This window comes from Cherax quadricarinatus, chromosome 9, assembly GCF_038502225.1.
Source record: "Cherax quadricarinatus isolate ZL_2023a chromosome 9, ASM3850222v1, whole genome shotgun sequence".
In the NCBI taxonomy this organism is placed as follows: Eukaryota; Metazoa; Arthropoda; class Malacostraca; order Decapoda; family Parastacidae; genus Cherax; species Cherax quadricarinatus.
In genome coordinates this window covers 55,028,199-55,055,994 of record NC_091300.1, presented here as the reverse complement: position 1 = coordinate 55,055,994, position 27,796 = coordinate 55,028,199, and the positions used below count along the sequence as shown (strand labels likewise).

Here is a 27,796-nt window from a genome sequence, read left to right as displayed (position 1 = left end):
GCAAGGCAGGTCCAAGTCACCTCCCAGCTTAAATCAATAACCCACCTAGTCAGGTCAGGTCACATCCACTTAAGGAAGGAACACGGCATCAGATCTATTAGCACAAGTTAGTCAGGTCCAGCTCACACCCACTCATGTATTTATCTAACCTATTTTTAAAACTACACAACGTCTTAGCTTCTATGGCGGTACTGGGAAGTTTGTTCCACTCATGCACAACTCTATTACCAAACCAGTGCTTTCCTATATCCTTCCTGAATCTGAATTTTCTCAATTTAAAACCATTGCTGCGAGTCCTGTCTACGTCAGAAATTTTTAGCACACTATTTACATTCCTTTTATTAATTCCTGTTTTCCATTTATACACCTCAGTCATATCCCTCCTAATTCTACGTTTTTATAGAGAGTGCAGATTCAGGTCCCTCAGTCTATCCTCATAGGGAAGATTTCTGATACATGGGATCAACTTTGTCATCCTCCTTTATAAGTTTTCCAGTGCATTTATATCCATTCTGTATTACGGTGACCACAACTGCGCAACATAATCTAAATGAGGCCTAACCAAGGATATACAGAGTTGAAGAACAACCTGAGGACTTCTATTATTTATATTTCTTGCCAAGGATTCTGTTAGCTTTATTGCGAACATTTATGCACTGTTGTCTTGGTTTCAGATTACTGCTAACCAGAACTCCTAAATTCTTTTTGCAATCTACAATATTAAAATCTACATTATTTAGATTATATGTGTCATGGGTATTTTCGTGTCCATTGTTTAGAACTTTGCATTTGTCTATAATAAGCTGCATCTGCCACTTCTCCGACCATTGCATCAGTCTATTCAAATCTTCCTGGAGTGCTCTAATGGCCTCATTAAAATGAATCAGGCGACCTATTTTGGTGTCTTCAGCAAACTTGCTTATGTCGCTATATTTTCCTCATCTATGTCGTTTATATATATTGTGAACAACAAAGGCCCCAACACTGACCCCTGTGGAGATCCACTCTGATTTCTCAACATTGACGCAAACTCTCTGTTGCCAATCTGTCAACCACACCTCTACCCAGGAAAAAAATTGTCCTATTCCATGTGCCTTAATTTTGCTCAGTAGCCTCTGATGTGAAACTGAAATCCATATACACAATATCATATGCATTACCATGATCTACTTCCTAAAATTCCTTGGTGTAAAAAGTTAGTAAAATAGTAAGATAGGACGCCCTTGTAAAACCGTGCTGAGATTTATTAATAAATTTATGCCATTCAAAATGGCTACGAATTGCCTCGGCAATTATTGATTTTATAAATTTTCCCACTATGGAGGTAAGGCTTATTGGTCTATAGTTCGAAGCTAAGGACCTGTCTCCTGCTTTGTAAATAGGCATTACATTTTCCACTTCTTTGGCACTATGTAAGTTTGTAATGATACGTTAAAAAAGCTAGCCAAATGTTTGCTAAGATCTTCTTTTACATTCCTTTAAAACCCTTACAAACGGTTCATCAGGGTCTGGGGATTTGTTAGGTTTTAATTTCTCTATTAGTTTATTATCGTCCTATTCTACATGGTTTATCATTTCTGGAATTTCTCCAGTGCCTTTCTGCTTAAAAACTGAAAGGAAATAAGAGTTAAAAATTTCACACATTTCCTTATCGCTGTCAGTGTTCTGACCTAAGATACTTTCAAGTGGGCCTATCTTGTTCCTAATCTTACTTCTAAATACCAAAAAGAAACCTTTCGGGTTACTCTTCGAATCCCTTGCCACTTTAGCCTCATAATCTCTTCTAGCTTTTCTTATTCCCTTTTTTATGTCTCTATTTAATTGAATATACTGATTTCTTAACTGCCCCTCCCATCGTCTGATACGCCTATAGGCGTATCAAACGATACGCCTTTTATTCAATGAGATGCTTTAATATATTGCCCATCCATCTGGGATCAGTTTTGGTTGATCTAAATTCTCTACCTGGAACATAAGTTGTCTGGGTAGTTAAAATTATGCTCTAACAAACGTTATAACAGCAACCATCACCACATACCTGACCCATAATCAGGTTGTTCTAATTTAGCCCACCCAGGTAATTTCTCAGTCCCATGAAATCGGCCAAGTGGAAGTCTGGGACAGAGACTTGTTTGCAGCTGTTTGGATAATACCTTGATACATTGAAACTAAATGATTTGTGATCACTTTCCCCAAGCTCATCTTAACTTCAAGATTATTAATTAGTGATTCCTTGTTGCCAAGAACCAAGTCAAGAAGATTGGTTTGTCTAGCTGGTTCTGTCACAAACTATTTTAAAAAGCAATCCTGAATCGTATCAAGAAAATCAGTAGATTCAAGATTTCCTGTCATATTGTTTCAATCAGTTTGTCTAAAGTTAAAATCTCCCATTAACATGATCCGGTTCTTTAAGGAAATGTGTCGCATATTTTGCTCATGATCCCAAGATCTCTGATCCCACTGGGACTTATTGATGCCTTATGAATTTTGTCCAATAGCAGCTTACTGTACTCACTATCAAGATTTGGGGGTCTATAAATCACACCCAGAATTAATTTGTCGCGAATCTGGAGAAACTGTAGCCAAACAGATTCTGTGTCTGATGCTTCTAATCTTATATCTTGTCTAAAACAACAATTTAAATTATCTCTGACATACATCACAACTCAACCACCCTTCCTGTTGACCCTATCAATGTGGAATATGTGGCATTCAGAAGGCATTTCTCTATCTTTCAGGTTAAACCAGGTCTCCAATAAAGCAATAATATCTATATTACCTGAATATGCAAGTAATTTTTGCTCATCTATCTTATTTCTTAGACTCCAACTATTAGTATAGTAAACTTTAAGGGAGGTAGTCACTCGTTGCTCTCTACTGTTTTTCTTTGTTTGTTGATCAGTTGCTTTGCCTTTACGAGCAATTTTATTTTGAATGTTGTCTATTAAAAATATCCTTGATGTATCCTGGTAATATCTGCTGGTTTCAACCACTGCAGCTTGTTTCCCACACACACCCATACCTCTATAATGTATCAGTTTAAAGTCCTAGATAAGTCAGCAATGGCACCTCACTCGAGTTGGCTAATGCAACCACTCCGGCCACTGAGAGATGTACCCCATCCCTTGCATATATATCACATTTGCCATAAAATTTGTCCCAGTTATCAATGAAAGAAATTGCAAACTCCTTGTAGTACCTGCATAGCTAGCAATTTACACAAATTGCCCTAGACATCCATTCATTGCCCACTCCCCTTCTAGGCAACATGTTACATATGATTGGGACCCCTCCCTTAGACCTAATTACATCTATGGCTGACTTGTACTTATCCAGCAGCTCTTGTCTCCTGCCCTTCTCGATATCATTTCCACCAGCACTAAGACAGATGTTGGGCTTGTTCCCATTACTTGACATAATATTATCCAACCTGCTGACTGTCATCAACACCAGCTCCTAGAAAGCACACACTCTAACATTCCTGTCTCTGTTTCAGAAAACACGGTCGATATATCTTACCTGTGAGTCACCCACAACCAGAATGATCTTATCTTGATTAGCAGGGGAGTAGGTGGTACCTTTAACCTTACTAACCACTAAAGTGCACTCATCCTGGAGAACAGAGAATCGATTTCCTACCTTCAGATCTTCTTTATTAAGCTTCCTTATCTTGATACTTCTACCTTCAGAAAAGACCACATTACACTTGAAGTGGTTGTCACTCTTCAACTCACTGTTGGTAACCTTTTCCTCCACACCAACTCCACCCTTTGCACTTCAAATCCATCTAGGCGAATTTTCAGCTTCCTATTTTCCTCTTAGAAAAACAGAAATTCCTCCAACACTTTAACCCGAGATTCTAAAACACAAGAGCAAGCCATTGTGCTCTGTAATGCTCCACACTAATCCCTCAGACAGCCAGGACAGGATGACCTTTCATGACCACTTACCTCAGTGTACACTAGGCTGTACCATTCCTCTCCTTTGTGACCCACAAACTTTTTTCCCCACCCACAAGTAAAGTCGGGCCTATGAATATTAAAGATATATAAAAAGTTATTACCAGAAAATACCTTGCCCACATGACAGCAAGAGAATGCAACCTGAAATGTGTTGCTCTTGAGGCCAGGAAAGAAAATTCTATAAATTATAGTGTCAGACACACCATCTGAAGGCGACAAGAAGATACAGAACATCCAGACCATGGAAAAATCTGGCTAGCCACAACCACTCCAGAGAGATTTTTTAGCCCCAGCAAGGAAAAAAAGCTGGCAGAAAATGACCAACTCAGATCACTTCTGGAGTGGAGTCACAGATATTAAAGCCCCCACATTCCATCAATATGACAACATTCATCTATGCAAATATTCAAGGTCTAAAGCCAGCAACGAACAACAAAATACTTTCATCCGTGGACTGCTTACAAAGTCAAATGCAATGTTCGCGGTTTTCATAGAGACCCACATAAAAGATCACTTTGACATTGAAATACGGATCCCAGGTTATATCCTATGTAGATGCGACAGAGTGAACAGGCCAAAAAATGGGGGTTGGCGTGTACGTCACAGAGTCACTGATATGCTCGGAACTACTAAACACCTCAAATGGTGATATTGATCTTTTGATAGTAAAGGCCGAGAACCGAAACCTTGTCATTGTGGTTGTACACAAGCCTCTGGATGCAACTTCCCAACAAGTCTAGGAACAAATTTTGAAAATCGACCATTGCATGGAAAATCTTCCAGCTCCTGCCTCAAACATCTTGCTCCTCGGGGATTTCAACCTAAGACACCTGAAATGGAGGAATGTATCAAATAATGCTGAAGCAGATATAACCCCTATACAGCAGCAGTTATTTGGTTGATGTGCGCCTCAGATGTGCTCGATATTATACTCGCCCAAAGATCCCTTTCCATGTGGGAGGTTTGCAGTCTTTAGTCCCCTAGCCTGTACTCTCCCTGCAGTCTTCTTTGACCTTCCCCAAACTTCATGACATTGCATTTGATGACATTAAACTCCCGGAGCCAGTTGTTTGACCAAGCCGGCAGACAGTTCAGATCCCTTTGTAGCCCTACCAGACCCTCATTTGTATGAATTCTCCGCATTACCTTTACATCGTCTCCAAACAAGAACACCTCTGAATCTATCCATTCTGTCATGTCATTCATATATACAAGAAACAGCAATGGTCCTGGGACTGACACTTGCGGAACCCTGCTCATCATAGGCGACCACTCTGACACCTCGTCATGTACCATCACTTGTTGTTTCCTTCCTGTCAGGTATTCTCTAATCCACTGCAGTGCCTTTCCTATTATTCCTACCTGATCCTCTAGCTTTTGCACTAGTCTCTTGTGTGGAACTGTGTTGAAAGTCTTCTTATAGTCCAAAGTGTGTGTGAATAAGTGTATGAGTAACTCTCGCTATCGTGAGTTAGAGTGTAACTGTTGATAATTTTAAGCATACATTTAATATTATTGTTTTAAAAAATATTGGCCAGTATCTGCTATTTTTTAGCTGATACTGATACCATAAAAATTGCTTATACCCTCCGATACCGATACTTTGGTACGACCTAAACAATATACCAAATAAACTCTAAGGGTCGACTAAGGCCCAAATATCTGATGGCAGTGGTGCTCACAACATCTGTTCCCCAGTAGTGTGTTGTACCCAGAGAGAGAGAGAGAGAGAGAGAGAGAGAGAGAGAGAGAGAGAGAGAGAGAGAGAGAGAGAGAGAGAGAGAGAGAGAGAGAGAGAGAGAGAGAGTATTATTCAGAAGTCACTTACAAGCAACATCCATCTACCAGTAAGCTATCCTATTGTTATATCTCCCAGCCACATCACTGAGACGTAGCTGCACTCAGGATATATGCTCAAACATGTTTCATTTCCTCGAGAAATCTTCGCAGCATTAGGTGGGTTCTTTGCAGCTAATTCATGTTGTCTTTAACCAAGTACTCAACATCATCTGTTCTTTTTTGCCTGTTATTTCATCTCTAAAGCTTATGACTGCCAATTACAGCACGACTGAGGTGAGCTAGTGGTGTTTTTCCCCAGGAGTATCCATGATGGTCGAGTTTACCTTGGGTGCGAAGCGTCACAATCTCACCCAGCTGGTCACCATACCACCACTTACCCGCACACTATGTGCTCTCCCTTAATTTCTCGTGAATTTCTGACCAAATCTGTATATTTGAGTGTCCAAGCCTTTCAAAGCCATATTGATGATAAAGCCAAGTGGATGATAAAGCCACGTGGATGACCTATGTTCTTAATAGTATTATATCTTTATTTACTACACGTACATGTACAAGGTATACAGTCCTAGCTGACATCAATAACGTACTACTATAGAGAAAGCCACTTGTTATGCTGAGCATTTCGGGCAAATTAGGTCAGTTTTTCCCCAGGATGCGACCCACACCAGTTGACTAACACCCAGGTTCCCATTTTATACTGATGGGTGAACATAGACAACTGGTGTAAAGAAACACGCCCAATGTTTCAACCCTAGGTGGGAATCGAACCTAGACATTCGCCGTGTGAAACAAGAGCTTTAGCCACCAGGCCACGGGGCACCCTACTACAGACAACAGCAAAGTAGGCTTAGAAGCCCACGATGTCACACCATGACGTCATGCCCAGCATAACTCCACGACGTCATGCCCGACGTCAACACCACGACATCACAGTACAATGTTACGCCACGACGTCACTCCATGATGTTACACCTGCAGTGTTGCTTTGCTATTTTATACTGAGTAATTTAAAGCGTTTTTCAATATTCCTGGAAAATTAGAGAGAGAAAATGTTTAAGTGTTCAGTGTTGTTAAGTAAACAAAAGTACGTGTTCCATCTAGTACCATAGGTTATATATTATTCCCTCTTAGTGTTGCATACCCTTGTTAAATAACCACATGTTCTCAAAGGCCTTCGTGTTCATTTTGGCAGAGAAAATCATCATATTGATCGTGTAACCCATGTTGTAGCTCTGATACCACATGCTTAGTTGCGGGTGTGTTAGACTTTTGTATGTGTTCCGTTATGTGCTCTGTGGTTTGACATTAACCACTTGCCCAACGACTCGAGTGAGTCCTGGCCTCAGATGCGCGAGTCGACCGAACGCCCAGTACACAGAAAACTATGCTGGCCAGCTCTTGCTGACGACACACCACCAGAGTCGTTTCGCGTGCAACTCCCACATGTAGAGTTGTTCTCTTGCATCTATTGTTCACCAGCATCACTGAAGGCTCCTTGACCTGAGTCATCCTTTCGAGTCACCCACTCGTCACCTTCGTTTCCACGACGACTTCAATCTATAAGTTCTGATGCTACTTATAGTGGATACTAACCAATCAGTTACATTTGTACAATTGCAAATTTACCAATAAAGTTAAAAAAAGTTAAAAAACTTGGAATCATTGGAATCCACACAATACTGTTTCTGAAGAATGCCTCTTTTGGTTGACTTCAAACCTTTTTGACTAATTTTGGGCTGTGTAAGAGCCAATATGCCAATTTTATGTAAGAAATTGTGAATTCTGGGTAGTTTCCCAGCGATAGTTTCGGTATGTTTCATATACACTACTTCACTACTTTCAACACTGAAATATTTGTATTTAAATAAATAAGACTGATTAATAACATTCACTCTAGCATGATTTAGGTTCATTGCTTTTAAAAATCCACAATTGTTTATCCCATAAACTTGTTTATGAGGTAACAGAAGATGTAATTATTTGCATTGAATAGTAAAACATTTTTCACTGCTCTCACGCTAAGATTGATCTAACCCATGATAAGTTATCATTGATTATAAATGTTTTCTGTTTTTAATATGCAGGAAGTGCAGCTTGCTGTTGGTCCCTTCATGTTAAGCGGAGAGCGTAGCCAGGTTGTGGACTTCACAGTGCCCGTCATGATAGATTACTGGAGGATCATAGGTGCTCGAGGTCATCCTGAAGTGGACCCCTGGGGATTTGTGTTTCCCTTGGCACCACTGGTGTGGGCTTTTATCCTGGCAGCACTAATAATGCTTGTTGCTGCTGTGTTCCTTATGTACTCCAGCTTCTCCATCAGTACCCACCGAAAAGGCATCTGGTTACAGGCCACTTTCAACTACGTACGAATTTTATTACAGCAGGGTAATAAAACGTATTATTACATATGCTATATTTGAAGTAAATAGAAAGGGTAACTAATCAAATTCAAATTCAAATTCAAATTCAAAGTTTATTCTCTATAAGGATTACAATGTTGAGTTTACAGAAATTTGGTTATTGTTTGGTTTAACATGTAGTAAAATTGAGATTACAGAGTGTACCACTAGAACGCTTAGCATGGCTAGGCATTTCGGGCATACTTAGTTTTATTCTTAAATGTAAAATATTACAAATTATGAGGTAAGTTGGTATTATGGCTAAGTGACTAAATACTATTTTGTGAGTTTAGCAGTGTGAATGCTTTTGTTTTGGCACAGTATATAGTTTCAGTATTGGAGTATCACAGGATTCATTATATTAAGACTGAGATTAATATTACTGTTTATGGTCAAATGAGTGTGCGAGTGTAAGTGTGAACCACCAGGTGGTATTCGTGAAGTTAGTTGACGGGGTGTATCAGGGAGATAAGATGTTTTCTAATGGTAGTTTTGAATGTGATGAATGTGTCTGCAGTTCTAGAGTTCTCAGGTAGGGTATTCCAGATTTTAGGGCCTTTGACATACATTGAATTTTTGTAAAGGTTTAGTCGGACACGGGGAATGTCGTAGAGATGTTTGTTTCTGGTGTTATGCCTGTGGGTTCTGTCACAACTATCAAGAAAGCGTTTAAGGTCAAGGTTGATATTAGAGTTTAAGGCCCTGTAGATATAGATTGCACAGTAGTAAGTGTGGATGTACTGAACTGGGAGTAAGTTTAGATCTTTGAAGAGTGGGGGGGTGTGCTGCCAGGGATGGGATTTAGTGATTATTCTTACTGCAGCTTTTTGTTGGGTTATTATTGGCTTTAGGTGTGTTGCTGCAGTTGATCCCCAAGCACAAATAGCATAGGTGAGGTATGGATAAATAAGTGAGTGGTATAGTGTGAGAAGGGCATTTTGCGGCACGTAGTATCGTATCTTGGAGAGGATCCCAACCGTTTTGGATACTTTTTTGGCTATATGCTGGATATGGGTGCTGAAATTCAGGTTATTGTCAAGGTATAAGCCTAAGAATTTTCCCCCATTATTTCTGGTAATTAGAGTGTTGTCAATCTTAATGTTAATTTGTGCCTCTCCTGCTCTGCTACCAAACATTATATAGTAAGTTTTGTCGGTGTTAAGCGTAAGTTTGTTGGCTGTCATCCAAGTCGATATTTTAATCAGCTCCTCATTCACAATGGTGTTAAGGGTGGCAAGATTAGGGTGAGAGATGACATAAGTCGTGTCATCAGCAAAGAGAATGGGTTTTAGGTGTTGGGATACGTTTGGTAGGTCATTGATGTATATGAGGAAGAGCAGGGGACCAAGGACACTTCCCTGCGGAACTCCAGTATCAAGTGGCCGTGTTGCTGATGCTGTGTCTTTAATGGTGACGTACTGATACCTATTAGTAATGTAAGATTTGAAATAAGCAAGCGCATGGCCTCTTATACCGTAGTGGTCAAGTTTGTGGAGTAGGATTTCGTGGTTTACTGTGTCAAAAGCTTTTCTTAGGTCAATAAAAATTCCTAGTGGATATCTGTGGATATCTGTGAGGATATTAAGTAAGCACGAAGATATTCAACTGTAATTGACCTGTCAGATTAAATCATACACAAAAATCTTCTTCCTTTCTTTCTCTCTCTCTCTCTCTCTCTCTCTCTCTCTCTCTCTCTCTCTCTCTCTCTCTCTCTCTCTCTCTCTCTCTCTCTCTCTCTCTCTCTCTCTCTCACTCTCTTTCATGCACACAAGGGCGTTTACAGTGTTATGTAAAGCAACCTTTATTTACAAGCTGAAAGCTTGGTAATCTAGGCAAACTGAAGACTTTTTGTTTCGTTTTTATGAAACATACAAGTAGTGAACAGGATGAAGTTGGTGGCAGCTGTGGACCAGCGATTTCATTTAGTCAATTAACTTTATCAATGTTATTAATGTACGAACATGTTCCAGACTTCAGTCTTCTCAAGGTTACTTGACGCTGTTGAGGGGCACTTGATATAGAGAATTGTATATGTGCTCCGGTTCCCTGAATTAAGTCTGAATACCTTCCACATCCCCCCCGGGCGCTGTATAATCCTACGGGTTTAGCGCTTCCCTATGATTATAATAATAATCCAGTCTCGAGTCATTCTGGGAGTGAATACTATCAGAGGAAGTGATGTTCTTGTGAAGAGTTCAGCCAGAGTATTGTTGTTGTTTGATGCTCGTCTCGTTTATATAGAAGCTGTTTTCTCGTTATCTTTTGGCCTTATCCATAACAGTAAGACTACCCATATCTCTCCGGAACTGAATGCTCTGCTGGAATGATAATCTCTCCAGACCGGGTCCTGGTGACCTAAGTCGTTATTCACGACTTCTTGACGGAATTCGTAAATAAAACGGGTTAAAGGGGAGTAGGAAATTCAAGACGGTAAAGCATACTCATGGCGTGAACCCACTTGTGCTTCGCACAGAATTTTTTCATCCTCTACTATCAGACAGGTACGAGATGCGCTTAAGCGCTGAAAGCTTGTTGGCTGCAATGTTTGCAAGATTTACCAGATGGTTCGTCATAGAAGGTTTTAAATCAAACTTCACCCTAAGCATAGACACCTCATCCTCAGCTTACAACACTCTCCCATTCATTCTTACGACAGCTCCAGAATTAATATCATAGTGTCTAGACCAGACAATCATCATCTGTGTTTTCTCTGAAGCAAATGTAACCTACCATAAGCGTTCGCAATAAAGCTAACAGAATCCTTGGCTTCATATCAAGAAGCATAAATAATAGAAGTCCTCAGGTTGTTCAACTCTATATATCCTTGGTTAGGCCTCATTTATATTATGCTGCACAGTTCTGGTAACCGTATTACAGAATGGACATAAATGCACTGGAAAACGTACAGAGGAGGATGATAAAGTTGATCCCATGTATTAGAAATCTTCCCTATGAGGATAGGCTGAGGGCCCTGAATCTGCACTCTCTAGAAAGGCGTAGAATTAGGAAAGATATGATTGAGGTGTATAAATGGAAAACGAATAAATAAAGGGGATGTAAATAGCATGCTAAAAATATCTAGCCTAGACAGGACTCGCAGCAATGGTTTTAAGGTGGAAAAATTCAAATTCAGAAAGGATATAGGATAGCACTGGAAGGGTGGAACAAACTGCCTAGTACCATCATAGAAACTAAGACGTTATGTCGTTTTAAAAATAGGTTAGATAAATACATGAGCGGGTGTGGGTGGGTGTGAGTTGGACCTGACTAGCTGGTGCTACTGGGTCAGAAACCGTGCTCCTTCCTTAAGTGGTGACCTGACTGGGTGGGCCATTGGTCTATGCCAGGGGTTGACATGGACCTGCCCCGCATGGGAGTGTAGGCCTGCTGCAGTGTTCTTTCTTATGTTCTTATGTTCTTATATAACCTGGAGCGAATATAGCCTGGGGCTAATATAGCCTCATTCCAGAATCCCACGGGATTCTAGGATGAGGAGAACAAAGTCATTGAAATAGACATTTCATAACAATGGACCAAACACACTTCCCTGTGGAACATTAGCATCAGTAGAGTATCTTGTTGAGACTGTCCCATTCAGAATTACTCTTAGAGATAGATGCTCTTGAAGGCCATCACAAAGGAGGTAATGTGCAGAGCCGGCGACTCCTAGTCCTTGCAGTTTTTCCAAGAGTCCTTGGTAATATACTCGGTCGAAAGCGCCAGTGATGTTCAATGCGACTAGTGCCACGTAATGAAAAGGTTTAACAGATAAGCAGCAGACCGACGTTTTCTGAAGCCATGTTGATGAAGCGAATAGTAGTCGAGAAATGCAGTCAATTTTCGTGAGATTATTGTCTCAAGCATTTTGCCAATGACTGACAGGAGTGATACTTGCCTGTAGTTGCTCATTTCCGTTCTGAACTTCTCTTTTGTGAACAAGGACTCTTTCCACATAGAAGGCATTTACAGTGATCTAGGTAATGCTAATACATGTCAGTTGGAAGTGATGTTAGCTGGTCTGCATATCTACTCATCAATCTAGTACTCTCCTTATCTGGGTCCACGGCCTTTTATTTATCCAAGGATTTAAGGAAGACATACACTTTAGCCTTCTTTATTGTCACCTCTGTCACACAGCTCTTGCTGTTAATAAAGATGATTCCCTAACTGGATCAGGGACTTGCCTCTTGGCAGCAAAGTGTTCAGCAAACATGTCGGCTTTATCTTTATTGCTAGTAGAGGCATTACCATCATGTAGGTTTAGAGTTGGAATAATTTAATCAAGTTACCGGAAACCGTGTCAATCTTTGACCAATGGCCGCTAGAAATTGGAACTCATTCTTTCTGATCCGTTTTCTTCTTGTGACAGTATCTCACCAAGTGATGACCCAGCTCTAGACTTCCTCTATATGCCGACAGGCTTGCCTGTAGAGGTTCCTGTTATAGCTAGTGAGAAACCTCTGATACCTTCTCCAAGCTCTGTAGATTTGAGTAGCGACCTCTAAGTAACGAAAGCCAAATCGAGGTTGATCTGAAGGCTTCTTTAAACATTGCCGGTGAGAGATGTGCTGGAGAAGAGCACTCCAATCGGAGGTGGCAGACTCCCAGCAAAGGGACGGTCAGTTTCCCTCTACCACAGCCAGGATGTGCGTAATGGTTCTCCACTTAGTTCATTTAGTATCTTCAATGTCATAAAGAAAGCATTGTGATCAGGTGGGACAATATAACCAAGAGGTTTTTAAGTGTCATTGCCTTTAGATAGATCACTCACTACTGAATCAAGGAAGGAGGCAGAGATATAAGTAGAGAAGTCAGCAAAATTTTTCATGTCAAACACTAAGAAGTTCATCGAAATCTTTTATATAAGAAGCTGGTTGAGGTCACCCACAACTACTGCTTATGGGCATTTATGTTGAATCTGAAGGGTGTGAGGGAAAAGTTCAATAGATAGTAGTAGCGAAGGAGTGCATAGTAACAATAGTTTCATTGCCGGCTACTTGTTAAGATAGGGTAAGTCCAGCTCCCGCTATCCCCCCCCCCCCTTTTTTTTCCCCTCCCCGAAAGCGATAGTTTGATTGCCCCCCCCCCCCCCGAAAGGTGACGTGTGGGGCTCTGGTCAAACAGTAAATCACTCGACTCACAGCTCCCAGCACTACTGTAAGTACATGCCTGATCATATTTTAGTGGACTTATTGGTTGAAAGCTTCACTTTTGACCAATAATTAACTTAGTTCTTTCAGTCTTGATCGGTTAAATGTTTTAATAATCACCACATCTTTTAGGTATTGTACTTATCATGGAGAGTGATTTCTTAAGCAGTGGGTAATCTGTCTCTCTTTACAGCTTGGAATGACAGAGAGGGTCACCTGCCAACCAACAAGAAGAATAGAAGGAGACGGACTAACGTCCTGAGACGTCACATGTTGAATCTACTTACCAGTTATGTAAGCCAATGCAGGACCTAACCCCCTCATCATAGCAGTGGTAACGAACCTGTGTTCCTGTCATCTGAAGTAATTACTCACTGCTATACTCTGTGAAGAACGAGCCGGTGGTGGTCACCAACACCTGCTACCCCCCCCCCCACATCAGCAATGGCTGCAATTTCAACAATATGCAGTGTCACCAACACCTGACACCCCATTACCACGATATACCTATATTAGCATTGAGTTCAAATTTAATTTTTTTCATTTCATTTTTCATTTTTCTTTCAATTAGGATACTCATTCATGTTTTATTGTTTTACATTTTCCGTTTCTAAATAATAAAGTGTTTATCATTGTCTGTTATTATTTCTTTTTCTATTCATTAATTTTCCTGAGGAGGAGCCAGCCTTGGTAATACTGACCGAAGTTCTTACAGGGCTGAGTAAGCCTTCACAAGTGGCGACCTTGCCAGGATCAACTCTACTAAATCAAGATTCTATCCCATCTCGAATCTACCATTGGAACTTCAACGCCGCATACCACAGACGGTTACCACCAGCCATGAGTAATCATTCTCTATGGTAGGACTACGGGACAGGTATTTAAAAGATTTGGCGATTGTTATAGTCTCAATTTATTGTAAGTCAAGTCAGGCAGGATATAATATTTAATTCTGACACCTTTTCGAGCTTGAAACACTTTGGAGGATTAGACTCTAGGGACCCGAGATTTTCCAGTGACAATTTGTTTCATTGAGCTCTTTATTTTATCAAGGGAACTGTCTTAGGACACTCTTGATTTGTTGGTGAGAAGATTGGATGGTCAAGGGACCCCATTCTACTTACTGTTTGCTCGGAGCCGGCATAGAACCCTTCGTTTTATTTAATACATATTGTTTAATTGAAGCAGGGATCGAGCCCTCTGGTTTATTTACAGTTTGAGCGGAGCAGGAATTGAACCCTCCATTTTTTTTAATACCAGTTTCATTTCCCCTTATAGTTTAAGTTATTCTTGCAAGCATGGAGGAATACCAGTTTTGGATGAACGCTGGAAGTAAGTTAGGAATAACAGGGAAAAATTTAGAATCTTTCATTAGTGCTAAGATCCAGGAAAGACTTGAAAGAGAGAGAATTGAGAGAGAAGAAAGACAGTTAGAAAGGGAAAGAGAAGAAGAAAAGGAGAGAGAGAGAATCGAAAGAGAAGAGAAAAAGGAGAAAGAGAACCTTGAAAGACAGGAGAAAAAGGAGAGAGAGAGAATTGAGATAGAAATCCAAGAAAGACAGTTAGAAAGAGAACGAGAAGACAAAAAGGAGCGTGATAGCTTGATCGTGAAGAAAGAGCTAGAGTACGTGAGGAACAAGTTAAATTAAGAGAACTTGAGGAAAGAGCAAAGGATAGAGAAGTTGAGGAAAAAGCTAGAGAACGTGAGGAAAAAGCTAGAGAACTTGAGTCAATAGAGAGAGAAAAGGATCGCGAGCTCGAGAAATCTCACCTTGAATTAGAGAATAAAAAGTTAACTTTTACACAACAACAATTAGAGGAAGGAGTAATGGAACAACATGCAGTCAGTGCACATATTCCAACACCTAATTTACCTCCCTTCACAGAGGGGGGCGACATAACTTCATACATTATGAGGTTTGAAAATACCGCTACCCTCTGTGAATGGCCTGCTGACACCTGGGCTACCAGGTTAGGAATGTTATTTTCTGGTACAGCCTTGAATATCTATGCAACTTTGTCGCAGGATATATGTAATTATAACCTACTGAAGAAGGCAATCCTTAAAGCATATCAAAAAACCACTAATTCTTACAGGAAAGATTTCAGGTATGCCACCTTACAGCCTGGCCAGAACTTTCAGCAGTTACAAGTAACACTTTTTCGTTTGTTCGACTTTTGGATAGAGAGTTCAGGAATTGATCACAGTTATGAATCTCTTAGAGACTTCATGGTTGCTGACCAGTTCCTGACAGCTCTTCCCCACCAGATAAGAACATTCATTAGAGAATGTAACCTGATTAAAGCTGAGGAAGTTGCTGAGGCCGCTGACTTGTATGCTGAGGCTCACAATTCCTATAAAGACCTAAAGGGATCCAACCCTAAGGGCAAGGGTTCATCAGACCTTACGAAATCAAAGCCTCTAGTGGAAAGTAAAGTGACTTCTTTTATTCCTGTTTGTCATTTGTGTGGTGTTAAGGGACATAAACGTCCAGATTGTCCTTCTAAGAAGGTCCAGAAAGTTGGAAGATGTTTTAAAGACTGTAATGACCAAGCACCCTTCTGTTCAGGAGCAGTTAATGGTATAAAAGTCTCAGACATATTACGTGACACTGGATGTTCGTGCATCGTAATTTCGGACAAACTGTTCCCTTACTTTAAAACCTCTCGTGTGTCCTCTATTCTTTCAGACTACTTGGGTCGTGAAAATACTTTCCCTACAATACGTTGTTACTTGAAAACTAAATGGTTCACCGGTTGGACTAATGCGGTACTAGCCCCAATTACTTGTTCTATAATAGTGGGTAACATTAACTCTCTCATCTTCTAAGTCATCACTAAGGGATATTTTATCTCACTGAGACACGAGAAAAAGCTATGTATATCGGCAGTGTATTTTTTATAAGTTACATCGAGGCATTTCGCTACCTACCAGAGTGTCTGAAGTTTTAGTATACTTAACTTGGACAGTCAGAATATCAATTACTTGTTCCACCTGTACAGACATAATGAATAAGTATAAACCAAGCGTGTGGTCACAGGAGGTTATGATCCTATCAAAATACTTTACAGATTACATAATGCCAGAATGTTATTTCGATTTCATTGGATCTAGAGAATCGGACAGGTACACTAAAAACTTACTCAAAGTATCTAACAATAGTGTGTTATTAATTATTAACAAGTAAAAGTTGACAGTTTGTCCAGCGCCTTGAATCAAGAGATCCCGGACAAGCCTTTAGTGTTATAAAATACAATATATAGTATCATAGATATCTCCAGATAATACTAGGTCAACTTATTGATCCCCCGTCTAGCATCTGACCTGTACCTGGTTTTGTAACAGTTTCTTAGTTACAATTCTAGTCCAGTTATCCTGTATCATATGAGGCTTCTCAATAGCACTTTAAGATTACAACTGGATGAAAACAAATACACCAAGTAAATGTCGAAAACTTTAGTAGTAAAAGGGCGTCTCAGCGGTATATACTTATTTTTCTGGGTTTATACAATAAGATGTTTTATTATTTTGTACAATCTTCCATTATTGTTATGGTTTTTGAGCTGTTATGTGGCACATACATTCAATGTATATTTTTTTTCAACAAACTGAACATCAGCACGTAACAGGTTTACAGTCATATGCGTCGATATGGACATAATATGAAAAAGAAATCGTGTAGTGTTCGAGATAAAACAATAAATTTTCTCCATTCACAATCTACATAGCATGTAGTTAGTTAAACGCAATATAACGATTGTTGCTGGACTCGCACGGTGGTAGACTTTATCTTAGGAGATAAGGCCTTCTTGTGGTCTTTAATGATTTATAAAGGGAACTAATTGCTTGTGCTCATCACTTGGAGAGTTGAATTAAATTCTTGATAAATGAAACATCGTTTTCTAGGAGGTGTTTTGCTGTAGGTGATTTTAGAGCTAAAGCAATTTTTTTTTTTTTTTTATATTTTATTTAAAACATTGCACAATTACAAGGAGGTATAAAAATATAATAAAATGAACCTGATACTGGTTATGAACAATAAAACCAAAGTATCACAACCCCAATACAGAAAAACACCATACACAATGCAGTATGACACCCAAAAATACAACTCGCAACATATCATTCAAAATTCCGGCATTATACAAAATATTACTATTGCCTTTGCTGACACAGCTGACGTTTCCCCCCCCCCCCACACACACATTAAAATTATACCCACATTCACCAATCTGAAGAATCATAATATTAATTCAACTTAAATTTCTGAACATATCCTGAACTCGTCAGTAACTTAAGTAATAAGTATTTACAAACATTGGTGGTACATGAACACCAAAATCACAAAACATTAAATTACAACCTATTAACAAAATGTGAACATTACAATCCTAAACACTTGTACACCTCTATAAGTAGAGAAATATACACCTACAAGTTATAAATATTAATATTAATGTTGCCACTATGAAGTTCAAGCTTTATAACAACAGTGCTAAAGTGCAGTTTACGGACATTTTATTTATAACCAATACAGTATACATAAAAATAAAAATAAAAGGAAACAGTATGGATCTCTAACATCATAATCCTACTAGGACATCTACATACTTATCCCATATACCAAAATACAAATAAACATACAAAGAAAACAGCTTAAAACCGACTCATTACAGTTACAATAAACCCGTATACAAAAATCTCAGACACAAAAGGAATGCGTCTATAAACTGGCTAGATATATCTATATACCATACAGCCAAAACTTACGTTAAGAACATAGCATGAAAAACCTATATCAGGGTGCTGACAGTCTATAAGTACATCTTGACATACAAAAACCTAGAACATGACATAACCTAAAAAAAAAAACCACTTCATATGTCAAAGAACAATATCATTGTATAATACTATACAAAGTACATTGAAATGACAATTTAAAACAAAGTATCGAAAAGGGAACATACAACAAGCATGTTGAATACCTATAAACCTACACATCACATACACCACAGAATTATCTTTGTATAACACATTTGAGGACAAAAAGAAAAACCAAGCATACTTAAATCATGCCTTGTGTCACCTCAAACCTTCAAACACACAAATACTGTGAGATGTACCCTCTCACACTTACACACAATGTAGTGCAACAACACTACTTACATATTATATTCAATACCTTCTGAAAAACAATGTGAAAAACATATCTTACACAACTACCCCGACCAAACTCACATCACAAAAGAAGCTTATTTATTATATTACCAAACATACCACACACGCTAACATCCATACACATGTCCATACTCAAGAAAACTAGCCCGCCGCAACCCCTTACTTGACACTTAAATCTCTCAAATCCTTCAACCTGAATCTACGATAACCTTCAGTAAATGCTGTCTCCCATCTTCCCCCATAAAGATCCCTATTGCGGCACTTTGTTCTATACATCGTGGCCCCTAACACTCTTATCCTTTCCTCAACTCCCACCTCCCTCATTGCCCAAGATATATATATAAAATCAGTGACCACATACGCAACCGCATTCACCACCTGCTGACTCCACCCACCTATATCTAAACTTAACACCCGCAACACCTGTAACCCTTCCCCACCCACTAACCTAACTACCCTACTTAGCCAGACCCTCACATCTTCTAAACAAATACAAAAGTACACAGCGTGAAATATAGTTTCCGGACATCCACACGCTTTGCACTCCCCACCCTCCCTTAATCTCCTATTAAATAACACAACCCCAGACGGCAAAATCCCATGTAAAAACCTAAACATAACCTCCCTGACACTTGGTTTTACACGTAGTTGTTGAAGACATTTCCATACAGAACCCCATGCATACATAGGGTATGCCCCCTCAACTGCCGCCACCACAGACCCACCCCCCACCCTCTCAAGAACCTTCAATTTAAGCTGTTTCGGATCCCTTACCGTCAGTAAAATTCGCAACATAGCCTCCCCAAACATTAAATCCCTACCCCTCCACCACCGTTGCATATCCATGCGCAGTCTTTCAAGGCCCCCCCCGCTCACCCCCTCCCTCACAAACCCCCTTTTCAGAAACACACTCAACATACGTTTCTCAAGAAGTATAAGCCCCAGCCCCCCCTGGCTAACGGGAAGCGACACCACCCCTCTACTTAGCCAGTCACAACCCGATCCCCATATAAATCTGAATACTCGCAGTTGCAACCGTTGCACCTCACACCGTCGTAACGGATATATTGCCACCACGTGCCATAACTTGCTATACAACAGGACATTCGTGACTATAACCCTTTGATGCAACGTTAATTGCTCTGCCCTCAAACCTCCCAATCTTTTCAAAACTCCATCCACGGTGCGTCTCGAATTTGCCTCTTGTGCATCCCTATCATTCCGCATATACACTATCCCACATATCAACAACTGATCTACCACACGCCACCCACCCTCAACAGTCTCACCATTATGTACGCTATCCCCTAGATCCAAATACTTGGACTTTACTACATTAATTTTCATCCCCGTAGCCTCACCAAAAACGTCTATCACCCTTCCTACCTTATGTAAATCCCTCACATCCCTCACCAAGACAGTCGTATCATCCACGTAACCCACTATACCCGCTTCCCCTTCTCGTGCAAAACCAACCCTCGCTCTCGCCATACTCCACCTAACTGCCCTATAAAAGGGTTCCTGAAGACATGCAAACAAAATTTGCGACAGAGGACATCCCTGTCGCAAACCCCTTCCCATCTGTATGCTATCACCTAGTCGTCCATTAACCTGAATTCTCATAACTGCACCCAGATACAAAGTTTTTGCCCAAGAAACAATTTCCCTCCCGAAACCCAACCAACGCATAAAACTCCATAATGCATCCCTTTCTACGCTATCATAAGCAGCTCTCCAATCCAGAGCCAAAACACCCCCTCCCCCCTCCCCCCTATGCTCTATAAAACTCCTAATAACTCCATGCCCTTCATACATTGATCTACCCGGTATGCCATATTGTCCTCTATCAATTACTTTACCTAAAACCTGTTTGATTCTGTTCCCTAATACCCTTGCAAATAACTTATAATCACCGCACATAAGCGATATTGCACGGTAATCTTCTACCGTTGTCTGTCCACCCTTCGGCACTAATACAACAACAGCAGTCCTTTGCTGCTCACCCATTGCCCCATCTTCCTTCATTACATTGAACAATCTGACTAAAAATCTCCTCAATACTTCCCAATTCTTAACATAAAAATCATTAGGCAACCCGTCTACACCCGGTGCCTTACCTAAACTTGCACCTGCTATAGCTTGCCAAATTTCCCCTTCCGTAATCTGTCCTTCCAAAGTCTCCCTATCTCTACCATCAAGCTCGCATTGCACATAACCACCCATTTCCCTTAAAGCATCATCTCGTATACCCACATGTTGTGCATATGACCTAAACCATACATCAAGATATCCACTCATACCTTCAGTCGACATCAATACCTGCCCTTCCCTATACCCTCCCATCCCCACATGAACAGTTAATCCCATCATCTCCGTCGCCGCTCTCCTCGTACGCTGTCCTCTCAATACGCACGCCGATGGCCTATCACCCCATAACACCTCCTCCAACCCTGCCAAAACGCGTGCACCATCAAATCTTTCATTTTGCAAATCCCTAATGCTCTCCTTTAATCCCTCAATATCTCCCACCGGGTAACTAACCCTCCCTCGTTCGTAGCAAGCCCTCAACTGCCCCTCAAGATAAGATTGAAACCCATACTTTAACCTATTATATTCCCTCCCATTACGTACATAAAAATCCTTAATACCTGATTTCGCCACCGAGTCCCACCATCTAACCAGATCACCATTCCCAGGCGCTTCTGCCTCCAACCCCTCCCAAAACTGTTTAAATGACTGTCTATATTCTTCTTCATGCAGCAACTTTACATTTAACTTCCAATACCCCCTACCCCTTCGTGGAAACCCCTCCCAACCCAAATCCACCATAACACCCCTATGATCAGAAAATACCACATCCAACACCCTCACCCTATGTATTACTACCCTTCTGGGGACGTACAAACGATCGAGCCTAGCAGCATACCCACGCCTAATAAATGTATGCTCTACCTCCCCCCCCCACAGATATCGATTAAACCCACCCCTGATAACAATTCTCCCAATGTTCCCATACAATGCCCCGCCCCCCTCGGTTCCACATCCTTACGCCTTATCACACAGTTCCAATCACCTCCTATCACGGCTACCCCTGGCAATCCACGCAAGTAGTAAACCAACACGTCCCTCACAAATTTATTCTTAACGCGTACGTCTCCCTCTGCCGGTCCATACACACACACCAACGTCATCTGTACCTGACCCCATAATCCATCCACACGTATCACCCTCCCCTCCCCCCCTTCACAATGCCTGACAACCAACGGGCTAGTTTCCTTTACCAATATAGCCACACCGCCTTTCAATCTGACCGCATGTTCAACATACACCTTATATCCCTCCACCTTCAACTCATAACCATGTCTATAATTATGCTCCTGCAAGAACACAACGTCAACACCAAGACGCTCCAAAAACTCCCTAAACCACTCACACTTTCTCTGCGACCTCAAACCATTGATGTTCAATGTCAAGCACTTAAAACCGACAAAGGTGGTTTCCCTCTTGACACAACCTTTTTGTCACCTGATCGCCTCATTGCACTCTTATCCCTCCCCCCCCCTTTTTGTGCACTCTTACTCGATCCCTGTCCCTGGGTGTCTTTTGAACCCCTCTGCGTGACATTCGCCCATGTTTTCTTCCCTGAAAGTTGTGCGGGCGTAAGCACTTCATCTGAATCATAAAGCACTGCTGCGCGTTTTCGCGTCGTACCGTCGACCTGCATCTCATCATCAAGCTCATCACCACGATGAACCTCAACCTCCACCATATTCACCGACAAGACAGCCTTGTCACACACCTTAGGACGAACTACCTTCGCCCCTCCGTCCTCCATAATAGTCCCAAGATCCAGGATCGTGCCTTCTTCCTGATACGGCCCCGTGCCCGAAATATCCACAAGCGTCGTCAATGCTTCCTCCTTGCTATCATGCACTTCTGCGATGATCTCCTCCAATGCCTGAACCACGTCCAAGGAAGGGGAGTCCCCCCCACTCGTAGCACCTGCCATCTTCTCTGCCTTCTCAACCTCCTCACTCCATGACGCACTCTGCGGAGTCAGTGTCGAAAAAGGCTGTTCTTGCTCCACTCTCCTCACCTCTACGTTTCTTCGTTGTTGCAGGTCGTTGTCTCCACGTCCTCTACCACATTGCGCTGCCAGGTGTTCATACGACCCACACAAACGACAAGTGCGTCGTTGCCCTGCGTATGTCACAAATACCTGAGTTCTGAATTCTTCCATCACCACATACGACGGTATAGGATGTCGTATCGTCATCTTTGCAGAGTACGTACCCTCAGGTATTCCCATATACGTACCAGCTGACCATCTTCCGGCAGTAACCGTGTGTACCGTCCCATATTTACTCATGGCAAACCTTATGTCAGATGCATCCGCCTCAAATGGCACATTCCTGATCTTCACCCAAGTGAAGTAACTTGATACATCATGCATCCTCACCGTGACAGCATGATTCACAGGTATGGCCACTTCCTGAAACTTGTTAACCACTGTCTCATACATACTCGTCGAATTGAATTTAAGAAATATCCTCTTCGTGCCATTCAAGGCAAGTCCACAAATCTCTTCAGTAGCTACGCCGTAGGTGTCTCTAATTATTGCTGGTAGAAGTAGCTCCATAGACGGCCCAGTGATAGCTCCACTGGTTAATTCAATACAGACTGTATTGACTCTCCGGCGACAAGCCTGCGCCATGTTGTGAAAATATTACTGCACCCAGTCAACACCAGGGGGTAGCAGCAGCACACGTCCTCTCTACTCAAGGGCTGAGAGACGAATATACTAAAGCAATTAGCAGGAAAATGGAGTGGAGACGAAATATGTCTTTGTTGTTAACATAGAACTATTTCTATCATTCCTGTTAAGGAAATTCTCTTTGTGCTTTATTGGATTAAATCTGATTTTTTCAATCCACAGGCGCTTTATTGACCCTTCGAGTTTTTGGGTTTAGTACTATGGCATGAATATAATTATAAAAATCCAACAATAATTACAGATATTACGGTGCCCTCGTACTGGTGGTGGGAACGTATGGTGTTAATGGTATGGATGATGGGAACTCTGGTGTTAACACGGAGCTACTCTGGCAACCTCATGGCCTTGCTTGCAGTGAGACACATCTCTGAACCTTACCAGTCCCGTCGACAAGTACTGGACGACCCTTCAGTTACAATGATATGGCTGAAGGGATCCGGGCTAGAAGGTTATCTGAAGGTGAGGAATGAAAAAAAAATCATTCTTAGTAGATTGATAATAAAATAGGAACTTTCATCTCAATCTTAATTAGGCGCCACCGAAAGGAATTCCTTGTAATTGCCTCATTTTTTTTATTTTTTTCCATTCTTCTGAACTTCCATTTATATGTTTACAATCATTCAGTTTTTAACGCTGGTATATTGCAATGGTGGTAAACGGTTCATGGTTCATGGAAATACCGTATTTCGCGGCTAATAAGACGCAGCTTAAAACGTTTGTTTCAGTTTCAATGGCTCGGCATTGGATGTAACTGGTAGAGCTGCAACCCACCTACACCCCAAACTTATAGCTTCCATCACTGACCTTCAGTTTAGTGGACGCAGGGTGTTTTTTTTTTGAGATATTTTATGAAAATAATGCGTCTAATAAGCCGCAAAATACGGTATTTACACGCGCTGGTGCTCTCTTGAAATGTTAAACCATTGCAAGACTTCGAGAATGACTTCCATAAATTTTAAGTCACTAGTGATTTTCCTTAAACATGCAGTACTTAAGTAGCATTCTAAGACGACGCAGAAGAATGTTAATGATCCGGGTGAATTCACATACGTTTTTATGAGGATAATAATATGTATTTTCTTCAGATGAATCACGTTAAACGTAATAATGCGTCTTACAAGTAGAAAATTGTTTTCTCGGTACTACTCTAACGCAGTTAAACAATTTACTGTCGTTGGATTCCGAACAATAACCGGGGAAGAAATATTCTTAAAGGTTTTATTTAAAGTTTACCATTCACTTTTTTTTTTTTTACACAGGGTTTGACAAGGTTAAGGATTCCTAGCTTTATTGACAAGCTATTTACAGGTTAAGGATTCCTAACTTTATTGGCAAGCTAAGAGCTGTTACCTACATCAGTTCATTTGAAAGCATTTTTATTGTTAAGAGACATACTAGTAGGGAACAGGATGAAGTTGGAGCCATCTGTGGGCCAGCATTTTCATTTGATCAACTGACTTTATCTCGTTGACATCATTATGCTGTACGAATGTGTTCCATACTCGAGTCATCCTGGGTATGTATGATCTCAGATGGAGTGATGTTCTGGAGAAAGGTACAGCCAGAGTGAAGTTGCTGCTTTCTGCCCGTCTTGTGGCATAAAAGCTTGTTTCACGCTGTCCTCGAAGTGGATCCAAGTGTGGTACTTTGACAATATTGGCCTTGTACATAACAGTAAGGCCACCCACATCCCTCCTATATTGAAGGCTCTGCTGAAATGACAGATCTATCCAGGATGGGTCCAGGCGAGAGATGAGACGTCTTGCTCTGTTCTCTACTCTGTCAAGCAGTCTGAACATCAAAATGGTATAAAATACCGACAGGTTGTTAGGTAAGACACATATGCAACAGTTAGGTATCTTTATTTCGAAACGTTTTGCATACACAGTAGGCTTCTTCAGTCGAGTACAGAAAAGTTGATAGAAGCAGAAGAGACTTGAAGACGATGTAATCAGTCCATCACCCTTAAAGTTTTGAGGTGGTCAGTCCCTCAGTCTGGAGAAGAGCATTATTCCATAGTCTGGAACAATATGGAGTTGAAGTGACAGGATGGAGCCTTATATAGCGCCAGGAGGTGAGACGTAGGTAACTAGTAGAACGCAGATGTTGGGAGGACAGGTCCCTCTCAAATCCAGCCATTCTCACTAGTAGAGGTTGTCGAAGTTGATTTCAGGTCTGTACCAAGATACCTAACTGTTGCATATGCATGTGAATTTTAAGAGATTTTTACTATTAAATGTAGGTTGTATGTGCGTTAAAATACCAGTTTCCTTGGAGTTATGTAAAGAAAAAAATTATAGTGTTTTTATATGCCTATAGAGAATTCTGAACAGAATGACAATAAGATAAGGAAACTTAGATATATTAAAAACACGTGTTTTAAAACATTGTTTTATTTCTCAACTTTAGTAAGACCTATGAACTAGATTTATATTTTCTGAACATTCATATCCATATTTCACTTTTACTTTAAAGTTTTCATTCATAATTAAAGATTCATTTGACACACACACACACACACACATATATATATATATATATATATATATATATACATATATATATATATATATATATATATATATATATATATATATATATATATATATATATATATATATATATATATATATATATGTGTGTGTGTGCCGAATATGTAAAACTGGTCAGTTAGCAAGAACTCATTTAAAATTAAGTCCTTTCTGAAATTTTCTTTTATACGTTTAAAGATATATATTTTTCATTGATGTTAATGTAAACTTTTTTAATTTTACAGTAAAAGAATCTTAGAAAACTTACCTAACCTTATTACAACAAGAACAATTTATTTTGGGCTAACCAAACTAAATATATTTTAGATTTGTTTACAGTAATTTAATACTAAACAAACACAGTGAAATATATTTTTTTCGTTAGGTTCAGAATGATTTTGGCGAAATTTTTGCATACACAAATTTTCACTTGTCCTATATGGCAAGATGAACGTTGCTATTTAAGCCAAGATCGCAAGTTCTGCCTATTCGGCACGACATATATATATATATATATATATATATATATATATATATATATATATATATATATATATATATATATATATATATATATATATCTGCTTTCAACAAACTGTTTAATGGGCTTGTTTGGTAGGCTGTAAGCAGGTGGTTAATGATAAACTTCTTCGGAGGCTTCTTTGTTTATTGTTAATGTAGTGGTGAGTACACAGGCTTGTGTGTTGTGCCCATGGCCAGGGAGGGCCATCCCACGAGAGAGCTAGGAGTAGGCCTTGTGTCTTCCTGCTAGGCCAATGTGTGAGTGAGAGTGAGGCAAGAGCAGGCAGGCTGGCTTGCCCAGCGAGAGGCCTGGCTACAGAGGGCAGCCCCTTAGTGCTGCAAAATATGAACTAAGCTGGCAGACAGCATGGGCTGTCTGTGCAGACAGTACAGGCTGTCTACATATGCTCGGCCACCTACTGCACGTCGTCCCGACGTGACAATACTGGTGGTAAAAGGAACTCGGTCTCTCTCTCGTAGGAACAGGGCAGAGAACACAAAATAAAAACATATATATATACATATGGACATGGAAAAATAATTCCTACAGGGAGGGAAGAAAAAAACATATGGGGTGTACTAAACATCGTGGTCAAAGGCAGTGAGCGTCGAAGGGCATCACTGCACACCTTCCTGCGTCTGGACAGATACTGCAACACAGCAGCTTAGCTGTGACGTAACAGGGTACGGTCTCCTCTGGAACGGTGAAGCAGTCATTGTAGGAGTCGCTGCAGGTTTTCACTCAACCTGTGGCACGACATGCTGGTGCCCTCGAGTGAGGCTTCGACAAAACTCGGCAACTGGGCAGGACTTCTGGCAAGCAACTCAGGAGGACACTTCTCAACTGGTACTGTCGCTGGGCTGTCACTGCCGGCGAGCGTAGAGTGAGTTGTGGAGGGAGTCGTGGCAGAGACGACTGGGTGAAACATCTGGGAGTCGTAACATCATACACCAGACTGCAGTGAGAGAGCTAGCAGTCAAAGTGACATCTTCTTTGCGCAGGCTGCTCACTGAAGCTTGCGACACGAGGCTGACAGCGCCTGCCGACAGTGGCTAACTGCGGCTTGGCGAGTATCATTCTCTCAGCAGTTGGAGTTATAGCAGAGGTTAATCGAAGTGTCCCCAGACTTGTTTCTCTACATATAACTGCACTCTGAAGGTCTGGAGGTGAAGTGAAACAAATCTCGATGGGAATCATAGCAGGTACGATTCTGCAGAACATCACGAGCGACGAGCATAAAAGCTTTCTGTACAAAAGGGCTTGGTCACTCGGGGGCTGACTTGACATCAGCTGTCAAATGTACTGGTCACACGGGTGACTTAGCACAGTGGTGCTACTCAAGTCTGGCTCAGACCTCACTGGACACACGGAAACTTTACACACCCACGGTACATGCGGTACAACATGGCTTAAACTAGCAGATGATGCTTTTCTGTGCACATAACTGACACTAAGACATATACTAAAATGTGAGAACA

The 27,796-nt window shown here is 40.8% G+C and overlaps 1 protein-coding gene across 1 annotated transcript in view; it reads left to right on the top strand.

The window, feature by feature from the left end:
- The window catches only part of LOC138852453 (uncharacterized), a 173,217-nt gene that overhangs the window by 67,106 nt on the left and 78,315 nt on the right, over nt 1-27,796 (top strand). Inside the window, exons 6-7 of the mRNA XM_070083127.1 lie at nt 7,847-8,147; nt 23,506-23,723. Of these exons, the coding sequence (XP_069939228.1) occupies nt 7,847-8,147; nt 23,506-23,723 (519 nt within the window). The remainder of the gene's footprint in view (nt 1-7,846; nt 8,148-23,505; nt 23,724-27,796) is intronic.